Source organism: Strix uralensis, chromosome 8, assembly GCF_047716275.1.
Source record: "Strix uralensis isolate ZFMK-TIS-50842 chromosome 8, bStrUra1, whole genome shotgun sequence".
Lineage (NCBI taxonomy): Eukaryota > Metazoa > Chordata > Aves > Strigiformes > Strigidae > Strix > Strix uralensis.
In genome coordinates, this window is record NC_133979.1 from 323,169 (window position 1) to 345,705 (window position 22,537).

A 22,537-nucleotide genomic window follows, 5' to 3' on the forward strand; every position below is an offset into this window, starting at 1 on the left:
GAGCTGCATGGAGTACCTTTCTGCTCACACATAAGGGGATGTCTTTCCAGCCTACTGTTCTGCACTGGATGCTCTGGTGGCTCTGGATTTAGATCTCTTGCATCTTGGGTTGGAGCAATCTATCTGTTTAGTTGCAGACAGCCACAATTATCTCTTCTGGCATCTCTGTTTTTAATGAAAGAATTCCTGGTTTGTTTTTTTGATAGAAACTCCAGGAAAGGATGCAGCAATGTGAATTTTGCCCAGAATTAGGTACCCAAGTACCTGTAGAGAACTGAGCTTAAGATGCACTTATTTATTCAGTGTTTTTCTACTGGCTAGTTAATCATCCCCCACCTCAGCGTGCGGGATGCTGCTATCCTGTTCTAATAGACTTCTATTTTGCTGTTGTTACATGGCCTAAGTGACACCGAGCTGTGGATTCCACTGTGAGAACCCAGAGTCCCTTTTTAGCCCTCACTTTAATCAGCTAATGTTGCCATTTCCTAAGTTATTTTATTGTCCCCAATAGCTTGTACCATTTTGTTCAACCTAAATTAGTTTCAGATGTGAAGGCAAATATTTTACTTAGGTTTTGGATATTTACTTTATTAGTTTGTAATGCTCAAGGTACCAGAGCTCATATGCATGTGTGGGCACATGAAGAAACAACCAAGGGGGTCTTTCCTTCCATGCAAGGTTTCCAACAAACATGACATACATCATAAGGACACGGACCTGCTCAAGCGGGGCCAGAGGAGGCCACGAAGATGCTCGGGGGGCTGGAGCACCCCCCTGTGAGGACAGGCTGAGAGATTGGGGGGGTTCAGCTGGAGAAGAGAAGGCTCCAGGGAGACCTTAGAGAGGCCTCCCAGGACTGAAAGGGGCTACAGGAAAGGGGGGAGGGACAATTTCTCAGGGAGCATAGTGATAGGACAAGGAGTAACGGTTTTAAACTGAAAGAGGGTAGATTTAGATTATATAAAGAAGAAATTCTTCCCTGTGAGGGTGGTGAGGCCCTGGCACAGGTTGCCCAGAGAAGCTGTGGCTGCCCCCTCCCTGGAAGGGTTCAAGGCCAGGTTGGATGGGGCTTTGGGCAACCTGGGCTAGTGGAAGGTGTCCCTGCCCGGGGCAGGGGGTGGCACTGGATGGGCTTTAAGGGCCCTTCCAACCCAAACCATTCTAGGATTCTGTGATTCTGTGATCTGGCCTGTGATTTAATATAGGATCAAGATAGTGAAACTCTACTACAATTATTTAATGCAGTGATATTGCTGACTCACATTTCTACGTGTGGCATCCATTCACTGAATGATGAATTCTCAACTTTTAAAAGACAAACACATTTAATTGTTCTCATGGAAAAAATCTGTCTGCATGAATGGCTAACAGGAAATAATAATAAAAGACAAACCACCCCACAACCCAAAGTCAGAAAAGTTTGTCTTCTTTGGGATTTAAAAATGGAATTCAGGGTGAGTTGTATTCATCCTCTCGTTAGCTTTTCTGGCTGAAGGAACAGCAAACAGAAAGGCTCATACTGTCATGATAAAAGATATTTCAAAGAAGGCTACCATTTATTATGATTTATTACACAAGAGAGGAATCATAAGGGTGTTTTTATTATAATTGAAATGTATGTCTGTATCAGTGGATGATCTCGTAACAAGCAAGTTATGCCTGAATCTTTCAAAGAGGAAAAGACTCCTGTATGTCTGTAAACCAGATACAAGACTTATTGGAAGAGCTATTTTTATACTAATGTTAACCTTTTGACTTAATAGATTGCTTCTACACATTTGTGTCCTGCAGTAATAAAGTATTATATTACTAGGATCATTAAGCTGTTTCTGTATAAGGAACATTAAATGTGACTTACAACATAGCTTAAGATTGACTAAAACAAAATATTTAAGTAAAATTAATTTGACTGCAGCTCAACAGCAGTATATCTCAAACATTTATTTGGATTCTTTGCAAAATTAGACTGTAAACCTTGCAAAGATTAGACTTTCAGATATGTTCAAGAATTTTAGGCTTCCTGAAAGGGATAGATGAATTGTGCAAGAGCTTGTGTTATTTTGTTTTTTCCTACTTCTGTCCAGAATAGAAGGGCAGAACCATCAAAATCTTCGTATGATTTTTTTAGAGAAACATCAACTAGGATGAATCTCTTCAATCCTAATGCACCCCGAGCATTTATTAGCAGCCTAATTTGTTGGCTTCTGCACTTGTATCTTGAGCATGGAATTGGCAGACTGCGTACCCTTGCCCTGAAGGAGGCATTACAATTGCCGAGGCATATTATAGGCACTTTTAATTATGTGAACATACCTGTTTACTCCAGTAGAGAGAAGCAGCACGTACACAGAGCTCCGACGCCTTTCTAATAAAAATACTATTCTCTTAAAAAGCCACACCTATTCTAGCCAGAGGCACATGTAATTGTTGACCAAACACCAAGGAAGAAATCTGAAGAAACTAATAGTTGTGAACGTAGAAATAGCATTTTATTAGAGTTGGATAATATATAGCTGGCCAACCGCCAGTTAGTGTACATCTGTGTTTAGCACTGTCTGTTCAGGGCCTTCTGTTACTGTACTATATTCAGATTTACTAAAGCAGCCTTTGTCAGAGGTGCAAACTTGAGTAGGAGCACAGCAGAATCATAGTCACTTGGCTTCTCTGCTTTTCTTTTCCTTTTTTTTTTTTTTTTTGTATTTGCTCAAGAATAGCAAGAAGTCTTGGGAGGTAGTTAAGTATGGGGGTTCAGTCAATGGTTAATATTTTACAGAAGATCAACCTACATCCTCATATTATTTTTACTTTTGTTTACTGATACTGGTTATGCTAAATATCTCATTTGGTAAATATTAGAACATTGCTGTTAAGTTCTGTAATAACAGAATGGGCTGTGGCTTCATATCACAGGCATCATTGTGAACGATAATATAAGATCATTCTTCTTTGTCATTGTGTACTACACTGTGAGAGGGTTGACTTAAAAATGTGATTTTTGTTGTTCCCGCATGTAGTTCAGCCCTGTCTTGTGAAATTGTCATAGGAATGCATATACAAGTGTATGTGTTTCTCATTACAGAATTCTACAACTGGTGTTTTAATCATTTTCCACAGGGAATGGAAGTTTCATGCTGATCAGGATCACCACACAAGGGTTCTGTTCCTTTGTGGCTTTTTTTTTTTTTCTTAAATGGCTTCAGGCTTTTGGATTCATACACTAACTACAATGCCTTGTACTTCCTTTCACTCTATAGGCATTACAGTATCAAAAGTAACAATGCTAACTCTTCTGTACTTTTGTGCTATGCAGAAATATGAAATGTACATTTTATTAAGAAAATAATTTAGTAAATTATGACTACTTCTACAGATGAATGTTCCACTGGACAAGAATGAAAGTTTGATATACAGCAGACAGTTTGCATTTTAGACTTAAACGTGCCAGAGTAAATCTTGGTTTTCCTACTTGCCTGACTTGTACTTTGGGGGAGCTAGTCCCATGTACAGGGGAAGAAAGACTTGGCCAGCTGTGACATGTAAAGACTGTTTTCTCTCACAGTAACACAGACTGCAAAAGCACAGTAATTACTGATGGTGTGTTATTCTCAGTTAGCAAATCTTCAGTAATTTTTCAGTTGTATTGACTTCCGTAATACTGTTTTACAAATGGTATTCAGGTGCAGACATTTCCCTTTCTGCTCATACATTGTATGTCAATACAAGCTGGTAAGAGTCATTCCTCTTCATTTGTGCTATCAGACTGGCTTGGAGTAGGCGGGCAAGGCGCTGGGTGATAACTTTCTGTTCCCAGGAAGGCCTGCCTACTTTGTGAGTTTCCATTCTGATTGGAGAAGTCCGTGACACTCAGCTTTATTTTAAAATCTATTTAAATAGTATTTTTGTGCTTGCTGGGGAAAGAGTGCTAGCAACACAGGAGTCCACAGTTAATATTTCACACAGACAGCTTGCTAAAGTGGTCCAGGTACAGTAAGTAACATGCATAGAGATGAAGAAAACTACTATGGAAAACATGGTAATTTACCTGCTTTCTTATGACAAATCATAAGCGCCTGATCTAAATCTCATTTCGTTCAACTGTGTTATTTCAATTGACTTTAATGGGCTTGGATCCAGCCCGAAATGATTTTTTTATAACTTCTTCAATTATTGGTGTATCTTAATTTTTTTCCAGCATGACATTTGCAAGCTTATTTAAATTACCTATCAAAGGTAAACTTTATATATATTATCGATTTTTATTTTAGATAAGTAATTTAGATTTATTTTTAAAAATTATTACAGTGATAAAGTGCAATAGTTAAATTCATATCCTGTTTGGAGTCAGAATTGATTAATGAAATATCTTGTAAAATATTTCTTGTAATGATACTATAATTCAATGTACAAAAGTTTCCTCTTATAAAGCAGCCTGTGAAATAGATCCGTCTCATCTGCAAAGAGTGAATACCATCTCAGTTTTTAATCTTAGCAAAAAAATGACAGTTGTTATTCCACACCACTGCTTTCTTCCTTATGCTTACCAAACTCGTAAAGCTTGAAATTTGTTTTCTAAATGTTTGGGCTTTTATAGCTAAAGAAGTAGTTTGCTTTTATCAGGAGCTATGTCAATACTAATAGCATAAATAATTCCCACCTTGTTCCTAAAGAATCTTCTCAATTTTTAAAGAATGGTAGTAATTAGGGAATTTGAAATCTAATTTGGAAAAATGAGAATGAAACAAACAGCATTTTTCTTTTTTTTGCTGTTCCATGAAGCTGTGATCACAGTTGGTGTGTCATGTGTTTTGGTAAGGAATTTTCCAGTGATGCTACAGACTAGTCCTGTCAGTGAATTTTAATGTATTTTTAACTTAGAAAATAGTTACCTTTTCCTGTGTAAACTGACATATTCTGTAATGGGTTTATATCAAGAGCTAGGTGACAGAGGAAGGCAGTTTGGGCAGTGTTGCACTGCACCGTGCCACAGTTAGCATAGCGACTGCTGGGAGCAAGGAGCAGTTCTTGGAAGAAGTTTGCAGTACTGCAATAATTTTACTGCTGTTAATGACTGTTACTATCTCACATCATCCCTCTTCTTGCCTGATGGAGATGAAAGACTCCATTTGAATCGGAGCTTGTTTTCTGGAATGCTTTGATTTTATTTTCTTGACTATTAGTTAGTGGATATTCGTTTTCATTGTAGCAGTATTATGGAGCTCACCTACTACACTTGAATATGCTCCATAAATACGCGTGTCTTTTGACATGCCTTTTCTTTGTTCCATGTCAGAAGCACACAGGTATGACATAAACATAACAAACAATGATAGACACTCTTGGGGCAAGGAAAATTCAGAAGTACACTTGGAAAACCTGTTCCAGTGTATAACTGCCCATATGTTCTGAAGGGTTTCCTAATGCCTAATCTAAACCGTCTTTGATGTAAACGAACGTAGCTTCTCTCTCTGGTAGAGGAAGCTGAGAACAACTGATCACTGTCATTTTTATATGGTATTTGAAGACTGTGGTTTTGTGCTCCTTCCCAATATCACAGTCAGTGAAGTTTGCACGCATTTACTGCTTTTTGTAAATACCTTAGTGTCTTCTTCTTAATCAGTCCTTCTACTCTCTCCAGTTGGTCTGTATCTTCTGAAATTCTAGTGCAATGATCTAGAAATAGTTTTTCAGCTGAGGTCTTATATGTCCCAGGCACAAGGAACAGTGACTTCACCAGTCATGCTCACACTTCTTGAATTTGTCCTTTTTTTTTTTTTTTTTTGCAAAGACATCGCTTTATTGATTCATTCTCTGTTTGTAGTCTGCCATAATCCTTTAGGGTTCTTCTCATCAGTGTTGCTGAAAGCAATTATTCTGCATGGATTTGTGAATGGAGTTTGTCTTTATAACTTTGGTCCGTTTATAAAAATCACTTTGAATTATTGAATTGTTTATCAAAATCCCTTTGATTCTGTCTCCAGAAGTATTTTAACCCTGGTCACCTTCACAGTTTCAAAGTGTTCATTCTACTTCATTGTTCAAATTGTTAAGGAAAATATTGAATAGCTTTGGAGAGTAGGTTTTTCTAGTAGTGGGACTGAGCTAACTAGTAACATTCAAGAGTGAGGATTTGGGGTCTTGGTGGATGATTCAGTGACAGTGTTTGCCCCCAAAAGCAAGTAGACTGTAAGAAAGAATTATTAGGAATGGACTGAGATCAAATGGAAAAAGTCATTACATGATTATATAAATCACAGCCAGTATTCGTGGTGAATATCCTGTGCAGTTCTGGCCCTTCATTTTCCAGTGATACAGTAGCACTGAAAAAGGTACAGAAAAGGAATATGTGTGACCAAAAGTATGGAATGGCTTATGTACAAGAAACAATTGAACAGACTAGGACTCTTGAAGGTAGACAAGTAAGGAGGAATATAATAACCCATCAGATTATTAGTAGCATGCCATGCTGTCATACAGGTATGAGCTGATTTATGGCAAGCTTAAAACAGAACAAAGGAGGTAGTACTTCAGTGTTTCATTAACCTCTAGTACTCTGATGTAGGGCATTGCAGATTGTTGAAGTGTATGCAAGTTAAATTGATGAAATGAATGAGAGAAATTCACCTACAACTATTAGATACAAAGTCACCACCTCTGGTTCAAAAAAGTGGATTTGCAAATCTCTGTAATCTCAATTTTAGGGAAACACCAGGATGTTTGCCTTGATTTTGCATTTCTCCTCAGGTATTCACTATGGCCCTTGTTAGATACAGGGTGTGGGTTCAGTGGATCTTTCTTGTGATCTTGTGGCTGTTCTTCATACATGCTTGGGTATGAGCAATGAACAAAGGTTCACTTCAGTATGCCTTATGGCCAGAACTTGTCAATGGGGGATAATGTTAAAGACTCTGAATTGTTCTGAAGGGAAATTATTTTGCAGGATTACTTACTTTGTAAAAACTGCTGTACAAAAAGGTTCTTCAAAATACAGGTTTTGACCCAGCATTAGCTATTGTGTATGACACACTTGCTTTCTGGACTGTGGTGGATTCCTGTAGCACCTGCGTAACAGCGTAACTTACATCTTCCACTCCCCAGCATTGCTGTCACACATCACTCCTCCACAGTTTTAGCTTTTCCAGTCTCTTCTGTGTTAAAATATGTTTGTTTTAGGAGCTTGGTAAGGTGGACCTGAACACCTCAGATGAAGGGCAAATAGAATTTTATTATTTGCTGTGTTTATTGTACTGGTCTGTGTGTATTTTGATAAGGTTTTTCTGATATAAACCAGGAACAAAGTCGGGCATTTAGTTAATAAGTAAATTCTGCTTTTTAGAAGTTGCTGAATTGTTCTCTAATTGAAGAAAATAAATATATTTTCTGCGGGTGGAGGAAATCTTAGGTTAGTAACACCCTTTAATACCAGGTATATTCAGAAGAGGAGATCCTTAAGAAGGCAGTGAGAAAGCACTCTGAAACAGTGATTTGTATTGTAGCATTGACATTTGAATGAAGAAGTAATTTTTCATTGCATAACGTTTGGTTCAGTAAATCTCCGTAATTACTGAACTTTAAAAAAACATATCCCATAAAGCTGTATAGCTACTTTCAAAAGGAAAAATCCCAATCCTGGTCTGTTGAATGAAGGACTGCTTCTTTCTCTTCATACAGTAGTTTAAAACTTGAAAATTTAAATTCTGCCATAAATTTTTGTTACTCTTTCCCAAGTGAAATCGTACTGTAATTCATCTTATTCAAGTCCACATCTGAAGCACAGATTGGTGGGTTAGTATTTGGCAGTTTCTTAATATAGTTTGCTTATGTGTAGAGCGAATCAATTGGAGCTATGCTAACCAGGATAGCCATGTGAAAAAAATGTATCACGTTCCACTCCTTCTGTCTGTAACTGGCCAGATGTTATTGCCAGTTTCTCAGAGGGACCTGGCTGGACCTTCTGGTCATTCTGAGATTCATATAAAGCAACAGCTGTGTTCAGGACTGTATGCATAGCCCAATTGAACTTTAAAAACCTGCTCTGCTTCCTACACTGGGCTATGTGGTAGGTGCATCCACTTGAGAGTTAGAGAAGATACTTGGAACACGTGCTCTTTGCCTGCCCTGCGGTGCTGCACCTCCTCTCCAGCGTGGGAGAAGCTAGTGCTATCACACTGCCTGTGCAGAGTAGTGCACCGCAGGGTCAGCACTGAATTCTGCAGTCTCCAGCCATGCTTTGTCATCTGATAAGCCCAGTGCAAAAAGGGCAAACCTGTAGCTCTGTAAAATCCTGCAACAAAAGCAGTGGGAAGTAAGAATAACTCCGCAAGACTGTAAGTATAATGTTAAATACAAACATGACTCCAAGCTGTACCTTTAGAGAAAAATCAGGAGGGCTGAGCCCATAGCTCCAGAGAGGCAGGTTCACTCACTTGCTGCCAAACACACTTAGCATATGACTGCGAGACATAATCCCTGTCTCTCAAATATCAGCAACTTTCTACTGTGAACTGTTCATAGGTGTAGTGATAGGATGTACATAAAAGGTAATTTATGTGTGGTAAATGCGAGGCCCTCAAAGTTTTAAGCTAGAAGAAAAAAGCTTTGATCTCATCTACAAAAAATAGGTATTGGTGAATTACTGATATTGCCTGCATGAAAGTATTTTAATAGAACTGTTTAAATAGGAATATATGGAAGATGTTTTTCAAAGACTGCTGTTAACACCCCTCTCTCTCTAGATTTTATTTTAAATAAGGACATATTTTTATACTGTTTTATTTTAAATGCAGGTGAACCAAGGAAATTTGACCCAAAGTTCAGAGGACCTATTCATAACAGGTAAATAACTCATTCTATTTAATACTTTCGCTTTTGCAGAGAACAGGGGATAAAAGATTTTGTTAACAAAACTGGTGAATTTGATTCTGTAATTCTTTTAAATCCAGAAGACAATCCTTACCGCCGTTGAGGTTGTATGATTACTCGGGATTATTTAACTGTGTGGTCTTGAGTTCTTTCAATTTGAATGCCAATTCTGTATGCCTCATGTGGTCTGGTACCTGCTGTCCTCCTTGTGCTGATATAAGTAGGACCATCTGAGGTGTCGTTACGTCCTGGGGTGCCATGGCCACGTGGTGCAGTCTGTCTTGTTTCCATAGAGCACAGGACCCGAACGCTGGCCCACTCTGTTCTTCAGTTTTGCAGCTGGTTTTGCTGCTCCCATAGTGACCTCCCCAAGGGCCTTGTTTCTCTCCAGAGGATGGCCTGGGTGTGCGCCGTTGCGTAGGTGCTGCGGCCTACAGGGTGGGTCCTTGGCAGAGATTCGGCAGTGCTTGAGCAGCCGCAGCAGGAAGGTTCTGTGAGCGAGGAGGCTGCTGCCGGCGTGGCTCAGCCTGCAAACCCTTGTTTGAGGGAACAGTTTTTACATGCATGAAGTGTCTCTGAAGTGAGTGAGACTACCTGTGGCGCTGTGCACTGCAGAGTTGGATCCTAAAATATTGCAATTTAATGGTATTTTTGAGAAGCCTATTACTGTGGCTTTCCCTCATGGGCATGAGGAGTGGTGAAACTCTGGCGATGGTATGTCAGGAGGACTTTTCTTGGTTTTACTGTTACTAAAACTGTTTTTGCAGTGTGGCTTGCTGTTACATCTGTGTAGCTGCTGGGACACCTTCTGCGATTCCAGGTGTATGTATATGTGCTATTCTAATTGTACGTTCCATAGCAGCTTCTTAAAATGAATACGGTGCAGTACTACTATACCCGTATGCTCAGTGCATTTTGTGATGTTTTGGTGAGATAGTATTGTCAGAAAAAATATAAAAAAGATCAGTTCCCTAAACGTGAAGGGTATAGCTTCATTGTAAATTAGACCATAAGGCAGTGATAGCTGCATTGCTGCTTACTGAGCATACTTTGCAATGAGGTGCTCTTGGACTTTGATTCAACATACTATTTCTGCGAGATATGCAAATGACTTGTCTGACCTTTTGGGGCCATCAGTGCAGCACTGTGCAGTACACTGTAGACATGCCCTTGAAGTAGTTTAAGATTATTATTAAATTTTTTTAAAGACAGTGAATGAACTGCGTTTTTTAAATTCATTTTTCCAATTACTAAGATTAAATGATTAAGAAACCTCAGTCTTTCAAGCGAATAAAGACTGTCTAGTTCCTATGAACAAAATGCCTTCTCAGAAGGTATTCCAAAGAGTTCAACAAGAGGAGAATGGACATCTTCCCTGGATTTGTTTCTGACTTTGGGGCTTCCCACTTTTCTGTAGGAGAGGAGATACTAGGAAGCTGAAAGCGTACATTTTTGTCCAGACAATGTGTGCTAGCAGTGGATATGTGGGTGAGGACATGGCCGTTTGTATGCCTTGCCATAACTGGCATAACTCTGTATACAGTGTGGGTGGGGAAACACCTGTCTTTGCTTTCTGCTGATAAAATAATTTGTCCTGCTCTTGATTTCACTGTCAGTTTTCACTGATCAGGGAAAAAGTTTGTCTTCATTTCTGAAAAATGCAGAGGATGGGTTTCTAGGGGGATAGGCTGCAAATTGTAGATATCTTCATTGAAAGATGCAGAGACAGCTGGAAAAGGTCATATCCTGTCATCATGACTGGTGAAGCATTTTGGAGGTGCTGTAGAGTAGAAATATGTTTTGAAGTTGTTGAGCACCAAGCTATCCCCCAAACCATTAAAAGCCTGAAAAACAGAAAGCCGTATCTTAGTAATGGTGTATTAATGTCTATTGAAGAATGGGTTACTCCCACAATTTTTGTCAGATGGATCATTTACAAGGAGATTCAGTTATCTGAACTTCTTTTTTTCAATTTTTTTTTTTTTTAATAGAACAGAGCTGTTGCCAGTGGTTAAAGTGTTGAACAATGGTGGGTAAAAGGAGTGTTCAACAAGGCAATGTGTACAGTGCTTTGCTAGTACCATCATTCTCAAGGGGGTTGTGTGTGGAGTTTGGTGTATTTCATGCAAACATCTTTTTATTAAAAAGGATTGAAATGCAGTGGCTGTGTTGATTAACTCTGACCCAACCAACTCATGAAAATCCAAAATGATGTTATGAAGGTGATGTCTTTTATTGGTATGACTACGTACTGCAGTCCTTTTTAGTTTTTTCCATTCTCATTCTGCACCGTTCAAGACTGTCTGCCTCTGTTCTCCATAGAAACATTAGTGTTAATATACATTCAAAAACTGGATTGTATCTAACCTAAAAGTAGTTCTGAAACATACTTCTTTGTTATAAACCTCCCATCAGAACAATCTGGCTTGACTTCACTTACTGGTCAGTGCTGCAGATGAAGGCATGTCTGTTACCTCTGGGAAGGTTCAGTAGTTTACAAGCAGAGTGAAATTGCTTAGAAAGCATCTAAGAAATCATGGGCAATTCATCAGTGTTTTTCCAGATGTAAGTGTAACACAGAGAATAAGTTCTAAACTAGCATTTACTATCCTTAGTAAGAAGAATAAATTAGAGGACCACAAGTTATTTATCAATTTTGTCTTTCTCAGCAGAGAATTTATTTCAGAGAACACTGCAGCACTGTGGTATTCTGACTTGAACACACACACTGTTATCATTTATGCAAGATCTATTTCTTCTTTTCCTGTCTGAAAGCTAATAATTTTAGAAATAAATGGAAATGTTTGTTTAGGGAGTTGATCCTAATTTGAGAAGTATCTTTATGATAGTGCCAGTGAGACTTTGTATGTACTGTGTGTAGGAATGAATTTAAGTGATAGTTTAGGCATGTTATTAAGTGTTCATCTACGTGCATTACGACTGGAAAATACTTGTAAGGTTTTGTATATTGTATCCACCAAGTGAGTAAGCTTACAGGTTGAAGCAGTAGCTCTGCAATTTCTCACCTCAAAATGATGTAGCAGGAGTTTTGGTAGACAACTTTCTAGAGGAAAATAGAAACTCCGGGTGTTTTCTGTCAGTCTGAGCTGGAGATGTATACCTTCCTCACACCAGATCTGATGATCAGTTTAACTGAATTCATGTGGGACAAAATCTAGAGCATCATATTTTAAGTCTAGGCTGTCTCTGATTCCTCAAAGGCAGAAATTTCCTCCAAGCCATCTTTCCCTGCCCCCAGAGGTTCACCCTTGAGTAAATTTTGCACCTCTCACTTTCCAAGTGTATGAACACTTGTCTAGTGGCACAGCCCTAAAGCTGTCTGTCTGTCTGTCTGTCTCCCACGGGCATTGCAATGGTCTCTGCTGCTGGACTTCAGGCAGATCTGTCCGTGAGGGGCGGGGGGCTCTGTTGAATGGTCTCAGTGCCAGATGAAGGGGGGAATGTTACAGGGAAGGCTTGTGAAGTTAAGGATTCATAAGGAATTTAGATAGAACGTGTTATGCTTCTTTAAGAATAATAATGCATTTCTTCCACCAACATTATCATAAGATATCTTAAATGTATTTATGGATAAATCAGTCAGGTACCATCATACAGGTGGAAAAACAAGCTTCTCCTCTTTCTTAATGCAATTATATTACTTTGGGTATAAAATGAACTGCCTTCCTCCATTTAGATTTTTTTCTAAATTCCAGTAATGGAATTTATACAGTCAATACAATCATATTTTTCTAAACTGCTTTGGCAAAATCAAATTAGTAAATCACACTTCTGACATCTCCAGTTTCGTGGAGTTTGTCTTAACTCTTTCCCTTGTCCCTTGTTATTTTTCTCCCTCCTGTATGTAGTTTCTTGGGTTTTTCCTCGTATTCCTCTTGCTGATTAGACACATTGTAGATTTTTTTTTTTCTTGTTATGTTTTAAAAACTTCTGACACCTCCCGGACTATCGTGAATTGTTCAACATCCTTCTAGAAATTCACTGTTCTTGTTAAGACAAAGATCATGTTTTCCTCTGTGATTAGAAAATGTAGTTAATGTGTTCTCATGCAAACTGAATATCAGTAAATTTACATAACCATTTAGCTATCTTCTTTAAGAGTTTGAAAAAATATAATAAAATTCCTGACAAACTTCACCTTCTCATAAATATAAATGTGCCACTCGCGGATATCTACATGGTACATCACTTGATACTGTGGTCAATATTGAAATAAGAAACAATTTTGACAAATTATCCTTTGTGCTTTTAAAACTAAATAACCTGCTCTAGATGTTACTTGGACTACACCAAGAGTCTACCATAGATAAATGTTGGTAGAATATAAAATTATTTTTCTTGCTATGGGTATTTTATTGATCCACATATGTTTTATTACATGTTGTTGTCTGTGTCAACATAACATGGTGTGCACTTGTTAATATGTTGGGAAACTTACCTTTTTCTTTGAGTTCGTGTTTCATGTTTCTGGTTTGGGGCATACATCGTCTGCAGGTGTTGCTCATTTGCATGTACCAAAATTGATGTTTTCCAGAACTAAACAATACTTCCTTAAGCATGGTGTCTGTAACTAAGAGATATCAACTTAATAAATCCATGCAGGTCAGTGCAGATCAGTCATACTCATTAAGAAAATGCATAACTTGAGTTGATGGAAAACAGCTTGTGTTGAAATATGGTATAAATATCTTTTTCTGTGCAGTTTTGGCCTCCACAGTAGAAGTGGCAATTCATGGGGGATTTTGAAAGGAGCTTTCTCTGCAAACATGTAGTTCATGGGCGCCTTGTACATTCATTCAGCTATGCAGGATGATGCCTTCAGTGTCACTGTGCTGACAGAATACCCATTTTGTACAGCAGATCTTGCTTCTCACTTCAGCCCCAGTGAAGAAGGGAGTCTTCAGAGTCACTCGTGGCATTGTATGGCACAGTGGAACATCACCTTTAGGGAAGTCTCGAAACACAGGCTGTTAGTCAAGCAGGGAGGAGGAGCTCGAAGCGAGGACATTAGTGGCTACCTTAGTGTGACAGCAGAGTTGAAAGTGGTAACCTGGAACTCTCACTGTGAGCATCTTGAGCCTTGTTTTGCTCTGTGGTTGCACAGTGCTGGGCTCACAATTGTTTGTAGGTGCCGATATACTGCTGGTGCTGTTTAATAAACATCATCGTTTCTTGCTAGTGCAGCATCTTCAGCAAATCGCACTTGCGACAGATTGGGCATGAAACTGCCAAACAGAGAGAGGTTCTAGTCAGTCATTAATGATTAAGTGCATGAACTGTCAGTGAATAAATGGCTTTTATGCGCTAACACTCTGTGTGGATGATTTTCTTTGCATTCGTTTATTTTCTAGGATGCCATTACACATGCATAAAGTATTGTTTGCATGCACTGACACATGTAACACAGCAAGAGAAGCCAGGAAGCCACTGTGTTTCTGAGAGATGGTGGAAAGCAAATCAGGCTCCGTAAACTAAGCTATGTGACAGCAGTCAGCAGTAAAATGTGATGTGGAAGCCTGAACTGTGCACTTAACCAAATGAAGGTCTTTTATTACGTCACCTGAAAATGATGAATCTGATGGTTTTATCAGCAGTTTATAGAAACTCCTGTGTTCAAATACATAGACTCACTGCATTTTGGTTCAGATTATGGAACTTGGTTATCTAAAAAGCATCCAAAACCATCAAAATTTCTAATACTGGCTATTAGCAAAAGCATTTTTAATGTTTTCATCATTATGCCGTAAGAAATGTAAAGTGCTTTTTCTCATTAATCTTTGAATGTTTACACATAATTATTATATAAATGTATGATAGTGCTCTCTGTAAGAAACGTTATAGAGCCTGTATGATAAGAGTGTTCTCAGTTCCTATTCTCACAATCATATTTCCATTAATCCATCTTCTTTAGGGTTCAGTTTAACAGTTCAGTCTCCTGAGTGATTTTGCTCTGCCTCATTAGCCTGAAGCAAACTGAAAAAGCAGATTTGCCATAACAGATCGCCTTCTTAGTTTGAAAAAATTCGTATCAAATCTGTTTTCAGGCAAAACATGGCTGGATAGTTTCTGATTAGGTTTCCGTAATAAGCACAGACTTCCAATATCATCTGTTTAGGAAGAGGCAATTCCCATCGTTCCAGTTCCTGCAACTTTGGAAACTCCCAGAATCTTCACAGTATAACCTTGTATCTTTACAGAGTTATTTTAATTTATTCATTTAAGACATTTTACATTTTTTTAACTCTCCTGTGGAGCCTTGTAATATGAGGTAATGTTATGATCTCGCTGTGAGCTACTTGAGCTAACAATGATGTTAAATGGAGTCAGGTTTCACCCGTAGCATCTACTAAAATAAGCAATTATTTTGCATGAACAACAATTAGTTTGTATGAACTGTTTCAAAATTTTCTGAAGCCACCCAGAAGAGAATTTATGTACCTCTTATATATTTTTTAAATATTTATATAACAGCAATACGTGGCAACAGTTGAGTTTTACTGGGTGTTGTACAGAAGTTTGTGTATTACAAAGAACAGAAAATCCTGCATTCTGGTAAAATGTTTATGGGCACTTGTTCATGGTGGCTCTACAAAACTTTAAAAGGAAGCTTTAGGACAAATGGGTGTAACCTTTAATTGCATTTAGATATCATAAAATGAGACCTGTGAGAATTGGACTGAAGAAGGTTTTTGAGGCTATAGGAGTTGTAATTAAAGTATTTATGCTGCCATATTTCTCCTGAGACATCTTGAATTAGATACTGTACCTCTTAAAAACTGCTCTGATGGGGTGAGAGCCATGAGCAGTGTCAGAACTGCTTCTGAATGGAGGCTGGGACAATGAGCAGCATTGTTTTAACATCGCTTCTACTTTAAGCAGTTGTCCTTTCTTAGATTACTGTCCTATTGAACCTGAATCCTGTACCACACTGGCCTCACTAAAAATTTATTTCAGTGAGGTGTTAAAACTGTGTCTCTCTAGAGAAGTGTACAGGATTTTTCATTCCTTTTCCACACCTGGAAACACTCTTCAAGTTCTCCAACTATTTAAAAGAGTTGCCATCTTTATTTCCTTTATGCTAAAGAGTAACGGTTCTTTGTAAGAGGAGACATAGACTGGAAAATGGAAAGAATGGTAGATGCTAAAAATGACTGTGTGTCATATGGAGTTTGGATTCTAAGATTTCTTTTATTGGCGAGATTCAGCTTGCATCCACTTGTCTTCTTGCATGGACTCGCAAGCAGAGATGAACGTCACTCACTTCATGAAGGTAGTCCTTTAACTTGAAGCATGCGTTAGCTTTCTTGGGGCAACTGTTGCTCACTCATCTATCACAGAAAAGTGGAACAGCATTTGGATCTGGTCAGAACAGCAGCAGTTTGTCAATATGGCTGTGGCAACAGCCCGGAGCAGCACCAACAGACTCTGCAGACATGAACTGTGTCCAGCTGGGGAGGTTACAGTTCATACACTTTTAGGTTATACAACCTAAAGTTCTTCACCAAAACTGTGTTAGATAAGTAGGACATGGTAAATAACAATAGCAATTGAAATCTTTCAGATAAGGAGACTCTAGGCAGCACACCCTTTTACGAGTAGTGCACTCCTTTGTCAATTAAATCCTGGTATAAGACCATTAGTTGCAACTGTTTCTTAACCAGTGAGGCCTGCAAAGGCCTGTGAGATGTAACTGTTTTGCTTCCACACATCTTTGGAAACAAGGGCTTGTGAAGTTGGCTTGTGAAGGAGAGAACTGCTCAGCCCAGCTGGAGCCCTTGGGGTGGATGGTCTCCACAAGTGCGTACTGACCTTCTCCTGCTTGTTTGGGAGTGTTGTACTTCATGTTAATTACACTCCCAGAACTGCTCTGATCAAGGTCAGACACTGGAGAAAAATTAGTCTAGTGATCCACATCTCCACTTTTCTGCCTGCCTGAACTTAATATGCAGTCCAAATAAGAAGATGACAGTAATTTAACTGAATACTCACAGTTTACTCACTGGCTCAATTCTCACACTGGAGATGCCTGTTCTTTGATTGCTTGTCTGTAATAGAGGGTATGTCTCTCCACAATATGTTGGGGTTTTTTGTCCTCTCTGTAGAGCATATTTTGGTTACATTAAATGAGGTCAAGCAGCAGAGTCAGAATTTTGTGCAGAGATCGGGGGTAGTTGCATATAGGCTTTTTTTTTCATTTCACGCTGTTATTTTTCCATTCATAAGCTATTCATAACACAGGTAAGTTGTGATGAGTCTTTCTTTCATCACATTTTTTGCAGTATTTGATACCAGCTTTAGGGACATGCTGATGCAGATGTCCTGTAGTAGCTTATATTATAAGTGATCTCTTGGATTCAGTGTTGTATTACTTTTTTAAAGAATATTTAAACCTGTTCCTCAATATGTTTTTATTGTTGTCTACAATGCAAAAGGCATACACATTTATTTGATGATTCTGCTGCAAAAGCAGGGCCTTACATCTCAAACATGATTTCTACTTCTACTAAGTGCAGATGCAGACATCTTATTCAGATGTTAAAATACGCTGTGACACTTGGTGTTTTCAAAGGGTCATTTTAGACACCTCATTTTAAAAAAGTGTTTCTTTCTGTCCCTAGGCACTGTACAGATGTAGTTTGCTGTGTGATCTTCATAGTCGTCATTCTGGGTTACATTGCGTTAGGAATTGTGGGTAAGTAAATGCAGGTGTAGTAGAGCTTTCTCATACGCAGGGGAAGCAACTTTGTGCATGTTAGAATTTTTAGCTGAGATGTCCCTTTTACTTATATCTGTGTAAAGCTCTCCAGTCAGTAAACAATGCCTTGCCTAGAAGCAAATAAAGAATTAACATTCAGTGTCTATAGCTTAGTCTGGAGAAGAGGAGGCTGAGGGGAGACCTCATCGCCCTCTACAACTACCTGAAAGGAGGTTGCAGAGAGCTGGGGATGAGCCTCTTTAACCAAGTAATAAGTGAGAGGACAAGAGGGAATGGCCTCAAGTTGCGCCAGGGAAGGTTTAGACTAGATATTAGGAAGTATTTCTTTACAGAACGGGTTGTTAGGCGTTGGAATGGGCTGCCCAGGGAGGTGGTGGAGTCCCCATCCCTGGGGGGGGTTCAAGAGGCGGGTTGACATAGCACTTAGGGATATGGTGTAGTTGGGATCTGTCAGTGCTAGGTTAACGGTTGGACTAGATGATCTTCAAGGTCCTTTCCAACCTAGATGATTCTGTGAAATTCTGTAAATTCTGTCTGTTGTAATTAGGGAGAAGTTCAAAACCATGTGTTTACTGATGTAAAACTCAAAATTAAGTGTGTTCAAGTAAAAATAATATGGTTTGATGATTTTTCTATCATAAAGTAACTGTGGTGGGAAAATTCACTTTCATTTGTAATTAATCTGACAGAAAAAGTTTGAGATAAACACTTTGGTTCTAAGAGACTTTTTGTTCTGTAAAATATTACTGAAAGAACCTATGTGAGCAGTAAGGAGAAGTAAGAGAAATTACTTCATTTATTGTGGGATCCAGAGTTGTTTGCACATCGTGATATTCATTAGGAATAGCCATTTTATTTTGTTTGTGTGAGGGATATTCAGAAGCTGTCTAGATCTGGTCCTGGGCAGCCTGCTCTAGGTGACCCTGCCTAAGCAGGGGTTTTGAACAGGGTGACCTCCAGAGGTGCTTTCCAACCCCAACCATTCTGTGAAAAGCTGCTGTCTGTAGCATGAAGATATGACTGTAAGCAAGACTGATTTAACCTATGTGATTCCAGTAACGGTCTGAGAGAATACTCTATCCTCCCACTAAATTGTATGGTAGCATAACATCCTCCAAGCCACAGTGCTGAGCTGTCTCCTCTCATCTTGCCTGTAGCAACTGAGCACTGAACACATTCTGAAAAGTCTGTTCTGTACAGCACTCAGAATTCTCTGTGTGTATTTTTTTTTGTGTATTTTTTTTCTTTCCCTTATTCACCTGCACTTACTGCCCTGTCATGAACCTTTATGTCTTCAGGAAGATGGAGAAGTGAGGAAGCAAATGGTATATACCAGGAATTGAGAGGGGCATGGAGGACCTTTGCGAGGAAGTGTGAAGCCCACACTAGGAAGTGAACATCAGGGTAACAGATGGCTGATGATGCTTGCAGGTGGAAGAAATTATTTCTTTTCAAAACTCTGTTTTTTTCTTGTCTAATCTCTCTGAGCCTCTGTTTCCCAAAAATGAATGATAACTTAGGATCTATGAATGTAAGAAAAGTGGGCAGAGCAAAAAGTGAATTCAGAAGCTGTTCAAGCTGTACTTGATTTTATGCCATACTTCCAGAGATTACAGTAGCTATAGGATTCTCTGGGGTTGGATCCAGAAAGAGAGTTCCTAACAGTACTGCATGGCATGATTGTACAGTCAGCTTCAGACTGACTTGAAATGTAGCCCTTTGACAATTTTTTCACAAGGTCAGTGTTTGTGACTGTGAGGCTTAAGTTAACATCAGTGGCATCTGTGTGGAGAAGAGTCCAGGATCTCTTTGTTTTGTAGCCACTGCTGGATTCTGTGTGTGGAAAATCATGCATGTACTCTCATCACAGTTCTGTCTGACTGCTGTTTGGATCCTGTGGGCCCTTTCCTTTGCTATGGAATGAAGCATCTCCTTGCTCTCAGGGCCTAATTGATTTATTCCCACTTTGCTTAATTCCAAATCGACACTAATGTTCATTTCATTTGTGAAAGTATTTGGAGGAGAAGTCGTCATGCGACTCCCAGTGATAGGGGATTGGAGAGGGACTTATCAGAATATGTATGCAATATATATCTCTGCTTAGTAAACCTGCTCTGGAGTAGAATGAAGAAAAGGACGTACATTATTAGTCCTAAGAAGCAACAGTAGCCAGTGGACTGTGCACAGCTGCTGCAGACCTGCCATGCCCCCCATGTGGTGCTGGGAGTACACCGTGTTTGAAGGACGTCCCTGTAATGTCTGTGCTGTTGTACTCTTCCTGCCTGATTGACTCATTTTTTCATGACTTGATGAGATGCATCCGCTGGTTCTGAGGGAACTGGCGGATGAAGTTGCTAAGCCACTATCCATCATATTTGAGAAGTTGTGGCAGTCCAGTGAAGTTCCCTTGGCATCCAGAGCAGTGTGGGCAGCAGAGCGAGGGGGGGGATTTTCCCCCTCTGCTCCGCTCTCGGGAGACCCCCCTGCAGTGCTGGGTCCACCTCTGGAGGCACCAACATCAGAAGGACACGGACCTGCTCGAGCGGGGCCAGAGGAGGCCACGAAGATGCTCAGGGGGCTGGAGCACCCCCCTGTGAGGACAGGCTGAGAGAGTTGGGGGGGTTCAGCTGGAGAAGAGAAGGCTCTGGGGAGACCTTAGAGCGACCTCCCAGGACTGAAAGGGGCTGCAGGAAAGGGGGGAGGGACTCTTGATCAGGGGTGTAGGGATAGGACGAGGGGGAACAGTTTTAAACTGGAAGAGGGTAGATTTAGATTATATAAAGAAGAAATTCTTCCCTGCAAGGGTGGTGAGGCTCTGGCAGAGGTTGCCCAGAGAAGCTGTGGCTGCCCCCTCCCTGGAAGGGTTCAAGGCCAGGTTGGATGGGGCTTTGGGCAACCTGGGCTAGTGGAAGGTGTCCCTGCCTGGGGCAGGGGGGTGGGACAGGATGGGCTTTACAGTTCCTTCCAACTGAAACCACTCTGTGATTCTGTGATTCATTGATGTTCTGCTCTCTTTTTCTGTCACTGCTCAAATGCAAAGCCAGAACTGAAGAAGCTGAACTCAGATCAGAGGAGTGTTTATTGCTTTCTTGATCATGAAAAGCTCTGGTGACTGGTGGCAGCTGCTGTGCAGACAGGCAATATTCTGAAGTGCTGCTACCTGGATAAAGGGAAAGGAGAGAGAGCACTGGCAGTTTCTAGCTCTACAGTATTCCTTGTGCTGCCAGATCTTGGCTCTCTTTCCAGCACTGTATGAATCTCCTACATTTTTTGGCTAGAGCTTTACTTCAACTTTGTATGTGCAGTTTCCAAAGAACCGCATACGCTAGATGTTGCAGCGGAAGAGGACTGACCAGTTTCTCGCTTCTTCACGTCTGTGATCTCAGACGATGTAGTTACTGTGATGTGAGACAGTGCATTGGTCGTAGTCCCTGCTCTGCACATGCAGTGGTTTCCTACTGGACACGAAGCGTCTGAACAGCCTTCTCTCGCAAACCTGATGCAATATTGGTTAGAACTAGAACCTGTTCCTGGAATCAGATACTGAATTTGTAGCTGGTGACTTTTTCTACCTTTCTTACAGAGAAGATTTGAATTGCCAGTCTAGAAACATTTAGTTCAGTTCCAATTCCAGATCCACGTGGTCCTTGCTTTTCATCATTCCTTGTATTGTGCTTCAGCTATTCTTTTTATTCTAATTTATTTCTAAGTGAAAAATGAGATCAGCTTTGGTACAGTTCTAGGGGCGAGCCCTGTACAAAATACATGAGAGTCAAAGAAGTTCACATTAAGAGAAATAGATTATAAATCTCATCATGAATTATGCCTTACGGCTTATTATAGAAAAAGAAAAAAAGTAGATTTCTGCAATTTCTTGAATATGTGTGAAGACCACTCTGGATCCCTGTTTAAATTGACTTGAGAAGCAAAGAATAGATGCAGGTTCATCACACAACTACTATGACTGAATATCTGAGTCAAATTTGGCCCTCAGTATCGTATATGTGGCTCACATAGGCTTCAGCTATATGTGTGTCTGTGTAACACTGGGGTGGAATTTTTTTATGTTTCAGAGGGGCTGAAATGTAGTCCAAGTAAAAGGTAATCAATTCTCCTTGAAAGATGAAACCAAAATCTGCTTCAGTGATGGCTGCTGTTGATTGCTGACTGTATTGAATAGAAATAGTTATTATTAATTCTATCATTCTTTTAACTTTACAGATGAATTAATAGTGCCAATTTAACAGTCCATGTAGTTTTCCTTTCTGTCAAACTGACTTAACTCTTCACGTTTATTTCAGAGACACTGGGCTTATCTGGGCAGTACTTTACAAATGTTTAGCCTCTTAATTTAAGGTCATTTTAATTCAGAAAAGTGCACATAAAAGGCAACAAATAAGTTATCATGGGAAAGAGCCTTACATTACAAAAGACAGGTTAATTCAGAGTAATAAATCTTGTTGTATTGCTCCAAGGGATGCTTATACAGTACTAGTGTTATCAACACAGGTTTACAAATTCTGTGTCATGTGTTCTATTACCTGTTTCAATACATCGGTAAATTGATTATGATAAAAGCCATAAGAACAATTTGGCAGGTCAGTTTCTCCATACACTAAAACATTTTAAAAAAACTTTAAAAAATTTACCTCTAAGGGAAGCAAAATAATGATATGAAAGACTGTCCCTTCAAAAATGCAGTAGAGGGAATGAGACGCATACTATAAACAGATTGGCAGTTCATTTTTAAGTATCACAAGATGCCATTTGTCTAATCACATTTTCTCCTTGACAGGGAGCTTTCCAGCCTTTATAACCACGTCAATAGCCCATAGAGCACAGAAAAAAGGAGCGTATCTGATAGACATTTAGTGACAGATTATTAGTTATTTTTGTTACTGTCCATGTGTATTGGCTCCACATCAATAAAAGGACTGACAT

The 22,537-nt window shown here is 39.5% G+C and overlaps 1 protein-coding gene across 1 annotated transcript in view; it reads left to right on the forward strand.

Moving 5' to 3' along the window:
• The window catches only part of SLC44A5 (solute carrier family 44 member 5), an 89,328-nt gene that overhangs the window by 27,132 nt on the left and 39,659 nt on the right, over positions 1–22,537 (forward strand). The window contains exons 2-3 of the mRNA XM_074875738.1: positions 8,784–8,832; positions 17,499–17,572. Of these exons, the coding sequence (XP_074731839.1) occupies positions 8,784–8,832; positions 17,499–17,572 (123 nt within the window). The remainder of the gene's footprint in view (positions 1–8,783; positions 8,833–17,498; positions 17,573–22,537) is intronic.